Source organism: Pinus tabuliformis, chromosome 4_1, assembly GCF_031772625.1.
Source record: "Pinus tabuliformis cultivar Carrire ecotype Pingquan chromosome 4_1, CPIR1, whole genome shotgun sequence".
Lineage (NCBI taxonomy): Eukaryota > Viridiplantae > Streptophyta > Pinopsida > Pinales > Pinaceae > Pinus > Pinus tabuliformis.
In genome coordinates this window covers 946,978,003-946,983,463 of record NC_142303.1, presented here as the reverse complement: position 1 = coordinate 946,983,463, position 5,461 = coordinate 946,978,003, and the positions used below count along the sequence as shown (strand labels likewise).

General features: G+C 37.5%; 1 protein-coding gene across 1 annotated transcript; it reads left to right on the top strand.

Moving 5' to 3' along the window:
• The first annotated feature begins 682 nt into the window (after positions 1 to 682).
• LOC149179263 (xylan glycosyltransferase MUCI21-like) lies at positions 683 to 2,830 on the top strand. The gene is made up of 3 exons (XM_089423800.1): positions 683 to 1,013; positions 1,132 to 1,287; positions 1,393 to 2,830. The coding sequence occupies exons 1-3, from the start codon at positions 818 to 820 to the stop codon at positions 2,637 to 2,639; spliced, it is 1,599 nt and encodes a 532-aa protein (XP_089279926.1). The 5' UTR covers positions 683 to 817; the 3' UTR covers positions 2,640 to 2,830.
• Positions 2,831 to 5,461: the final 2,631 nt, after the last annotated feature.

Below are 5,461 nucleotides of genomic sequence, written 5' to 3'. Positions count from 1 at the left end.
AACTAAAGCTCTCAGTGAAAAGAGGTGTAGCAACCAGCATTTATGGAAAAACTGAAGGGTTTTTTTTGGCGCCAAAAACATTCCCGCCCATTCATATCCACAGAAACTGGTGGAAAGACGAATAGTGCATCGTCTACTAATAACAACTGCGTATTTCCCTTTCTGATCATACAGTGTGTAACAGTGCGTCTTTCTCTGCCCAGGTCCTTTTCTTTGGGCTTTACAGTATTTTTGACTTACCATATTGTTAGTAATCCACTATACAATTTCATGGGTGAATTCAATTACTAAATTCTGCTCGTGCGTGAATTCAAAGTGAAAATTACTAAATTACTAAATTAGTGAATTCAAGTAGCCAATTTTCATATAACGCTGGCAGTTTCCACCGAAATCATACAGAAATGTTTGGTTCGAAACTAGCTGTCATAGCTAAAAGACCGCTGCCAATTCCAATTTCCACATGGGTTCACATGAGAACGCTGGAGCGTTGCAAATTTAAGTCTGACGAGTTCCGGAAACCGTCCAAAGTTTCTTTTACCGTTCCCACAGAAAACGGAACGTTCCTTGCAGCTCCAAAGTTCCAAAGAGCGTGGGAACCACCGGAACGGGTTTCCCAGCTCTCAGGAACGGTTCCCGTGCAACATAGATTTTATCCATATGCACTTTGCCGAACGTCCTCATTATGCCGTCTGTCCATCGATCGGCGATTGTGATTATGAGGGAGTAATGAGTTTCTGGTTTTTGCTTATCCAAATCATATTCCTTCAGCAATAATTCAGATTCGAGTCACGGACAAAGTTAAAATCTGTCAGATCAAATGATTTTTCGATCGATTAAAGTTTCAGGGCTACAAGCAAATCGTGATTCTGCCAGAAAGGAAGGATTAGGATATTGTGGGTTGTTTGGCATTAAGAGATCAAGGCCCAATCTTAAGTTAATTCTGTTTTTTCTATTAGTTTCATATCTCATAAGCTTCGGCTGCATAAATTGGATTAGCCCTATCATCAACCTGTGTAAGCTACCTGACAGTCCTATTCGTTAAAATTATTCTCTCTGTGAATGTTGTTCAGTTTTCATTGCAGGTATTGCTTTTGTGATTTCTTAATGAAAATCCAGCATTTCCTGTTTCAGATCATGGCCTCGGAGAAGAAGAAATCCGTTATAGAGATGTCACTTTGCAAACTCGGATAGTTCTCCCAAATCATCGACTAGCAATGAAGGAAAAAGCCTTCATGCCAAAATCCAACACACAACCCAACAGTGTGGGATGCTCTGCACTTATCGACGGTAAATTAACTAACTACCCATTTATTACATGAGATCAGTGCAGAGGCAAGTTAAATATGATGATGAAACTAATTTGGGCATATTAATTCTACTCTGTTCTCACAGGTGTAGGTCAACGTGTAGAAAAAGATTATGAAATTGGGAGTAATACCGGAGAAATTATGTGCTGCGATAGGTCACACTTTCGCACAGACATATGTTATTTGAGAGGGGATGTGCGTACCCACTCTCAATCTTCCTCTGTTTTCCTTTACTCTCATCATAATCAAACGACTAGAGAGGAGAAAATCAGGCCATATACACGCAAATGGGAGGGCAGTATTATGAGCACGATTGACGAAGTCACTCTTAAATTACTGAGTCCGAATGATGAGAATTCGTGCCAAGTGCAGCACTCGGTGCCTGCGCTGGTTTTCTCCACTGGAGGATACACCGGAAATGTTTACCATGAGTTCAACGACGGTTTATTGCCTCTCTATATAACTTCACAACATCTGCAGGGGGAAGTTGCGTTCATCATTCTTGAATACCATGAGTGGTGGATGATGAAATACCAGGACCTTGTGAAGCAGCTGAGCAAGTACCCAGTTATTGATTTCAGGAAGGATAAGAGAGTCCATTGTTTTCCAGAGATGATAGTGGGGATGAAGATACATGACGAGTTGAGTGTGGATCCATCTCTCATGAAGGATGGTAAGACAATTGGGGACTTTCAGTCGCTTCTCAGCAAGGCGTATGCTCCCAATAGATTGCCAAATTGGATTAACGTAACCTCTACTGTTCCTCTTCATGGATTTAAGCCCAAATTGGTAATAATTTCTAGGCCAAAATCCCGAGTGATGCTGAACCAGAAGGAAATAACGAGATTAGCTCAAAAAATAGGGTTCCAAGTGAAAGTGTTAAATCCAAAACGAACTACAACGATGGCAGAGTTGTTCAGAACTTTGAATTCATGCGATGTTATGCTGGGTGTCCACGGTGCTGCCATGACGCACTTTTTGTTGATGAGGCCTGGTTCTGTGTTTATACAGATAGTGCCTTTGGGTACAGACTGGGCTGCTGCTACTTATTATGGACAGCCAGCCCTGAAATTGGGAGTGAAATATATAGAGTACAAAATTGTTGCAGAGGAGAGTTCTCTGTATGGAAGATATGAGAGGAATGATCCTGTTCTTACAGACCCCGACTCCATAAACAGAAAGGGATGGTGGGAGACGAAAAAGGTATATCTGGATGGACAAAACGTAAGAGTGTCGTTGAAACGTTTCAAAAGGTGCCTTGTTAGTGCGTATGCCTATTCTCTCTCCCGCTCACGCAGTGGAGCAGACACGGGAAATTTGCATAAAAATTGAAGCGATTGTACATAGTCGAACATGTTTATTGGGTAATCTAATTTATGTGTGCTAACAGCCAGAGAAATTGAGGAAGGGGCTGTATTGGTTGTGCAGGGATCCGTTGGGATTTACATGATAATGATCTGTAAGAAAATGGTTATATGCTGTTTTTTATATTTTATATATAATACAATCAAGCTTTTTTCGTACTGGAAAAAAGAATATGTAGCTATTATGTTATTTGATTATCCGGAGGTAAGGAAACCTGAGCCGTTTTCATTTTCGGTGAGCGTAATTGCAGATTATCTTCGTCATTCGCGTCCAAAGCAGAGGATTTACTGTGATAATTAGTTCAATTTATTTTTTATATTTTGCATTTTTAATGGTTTTGCAAATCCCAAAAAAAACCATGTTTTTAGATCTTTCAAGGTTGTTTACCTGATTGATGCAAAAGGGCTTGCTCGAATGAAAACTTCCACTAAATAGCCTAACAAATTCATGGTCTGACAATAGATAAAACAAACAGAATGAGATGCAGGTTGTGCACGGAGCAGCCAGAATCATTTATGAACATTACTTAAACTGCTTCTCCATTCACTGTTTACAAATGTCATTGTGTTGTTCACTCCCACTACCTTTCATATTACAGGTTCAGAGCTGGATATTTATTTGAAAGTTCAGAATGGGAGACTTCGTTAAAAGCTATCAAGGTTAGGATTATTGTGTAGTATTGTCTTCCTGAGTTAGGATTAGTGTGTAGTACTATTTTCTGGAGTCATCGCATTCATGTTTTAGATAAGGGGACTTTTATTAAGGAAAATTTATTAGCACGTAGAAAATAGTATATTGTTTTAAGTATTTTAAACTTAAAAAATATTTAATTAAAAAATATATATAGTTGGTTAGGGGTAGTTTAATTAATTAAAATTATTGGTATATTGTTATTTATTTCCATTTAAAACTTGACTTAATTAAGCAATGTGAATAGGTTATAGGGTTGCACTGTTATCACTGTATTATTTATTTTATATAAGTGTTGTAGGTAGTATAGTTTCTGTTATTCAAGTGGAAATTATGGATGGGAATTGAATCAATGACTAAACATCTAGGAGTTAATAAAATATTGCAATTGCATCCATAAACTATGGCAAAAAAAAGTGAGGCAGATATCTACATGGCATCTTAATATGCAAAGGCTCCACAAAAAAATTGACGCAGTTATCTACATGGCATTGTAATGTGCAAAGGCTGCAATAAAACAAGTAATATGGTCCAATCGATTTTTTGAAAAGAAAATTCCTCAAATAAAGAACCAAAGAAAATTATAACGCTCGCAACTTCTAGACAAAGCCTTCACTAAATAGATTATCCCAAGAGCTAGTTGCCATAATATCTGCATAACTTTCCATGTTGTCTTTGAAGGCATCGCATTGTAAAATGATTTTTTTTTTTTTTTTGTTTCCACTTTTCCCGAAGAACAAAAAATGCATACTCTTTCCTCCCACACTTCTTTTGGCCTTTTCTAGCGCCCTGTTTCACAACAAAATTGATGTAATAAGAAATTTCGCTGTCCAAGAAATATTGGCCTCTATGTACGTTTTTTGTTGATGATTATGAGTGAGATTAAACACTTCAATATAGTATTTTTTCTTTCTCTCTAGCTCCTTATCCCAAGTATGCTTGTGGAACTCATCCATAACAAAAGCTTTTCTCTCTTTACTGTTTTGGGACACTTGTTCAAGCAAATGCCCCATTTAATAAACCATTTGTTATTTTGTTGCATCCAAATCTTCTTTCTTTTGCGCAATATGTCATTAAACACAACCTTAGGCCATCTGCCCTCTTCCATTTGCTCATTTTTTTTAAATACCTTATGACTTGCACCATAACAATTTGCTTCAATATGAGGATTTGCTCTTTTTTTTTTTAAATACCTTATGACTTGCACCATAACAATTTGCTTCAATATGAGGAGTCCCTATTTCACTTAACAAGATCGCATAAGGCACTACACCTTTTTTTTCCCGGGGAAAAATCGCAGTTTTCTATTAGTAAAGAAAATTACATGTTGTAGATGCCTGAGTGGCATATGCAAATGTTAAGCCCGTGGCCATCAAATAAGTTTTGTATAAAAAACCCTTATAGGGTGGACAGTAATCAGTGCTGTAATAATATATACATCATAGGTGTATATCAAAATATATACATCATAGGTCTATATTAAAACATTGTGGCAAAAAAATAACTACAAAATTAGGGCATGTTGGCCCTCATATAATGATGATCTATGTAAGGTCGATGGTAATACAGGAAATGCTCATCCCCCTGTTGTTCCTTTATGATCCTGATGTCCCTGGGTTGGACCGCCACCTCCTTGGATAATTTGTCAGCAACCTGGTTGCGCTCCCTATAAATATGTTGACAAGAAATATATTCAAATTGGGATTTGAAAAACAATACCTCATCCAATATATTTCTGAGTGAATGCATATGACAAATGGACGCATTGTTGAACCATTTTATGATGATTTTGGAATCCCCAAATATTTGTAGATGTTTGCAGTCATGTGAAAGTGCAAAGTGGAGCAGGTGACGAAGTGTGATTAATTCAGCGTAATTATTTGTGCTTGAGCCCAGTCCCATTTGTATATGGAAGGTGTGTTTCTCATATTGGTCCAACAAAATCCCCCCATACAACCCTGTTCTTGAGTAGCGCCATCAAAATAGGCCCATGATATATTGTGATTTATTACCTCGACAGTCACAGTTCGAACAGGGGTTGTGCTAAAGAACTTCACTTTTAATTTTGAATTTGTTTGTTATCAAATGCTTTTGAATTT

Bases quoted from the DNA above. Each gene is read 5' to 3' on its own strand.
- LOC149179263 (XM_089423800.1), top strand. From the start codon at position 818: ATGATTTTTCGATCGATTAAAGTTTCAGGGCTACAAGCAAATCGTGAT. The intron at 1,014-1,131 runs GTAAGCTACCTG...TTCCTGTTTCAG, and splicing joins TAGCCCTATCATCAACCTGT to ATCATGGCCTCGGAGAAGAA. The intron at 1,288-1,392 runs GTAAATTAACTA...CTGTTCTCACAG, and splicing joins ATGCTCTGCACTTATCGACG to GTGTAGGTCAACGTGTAGAA.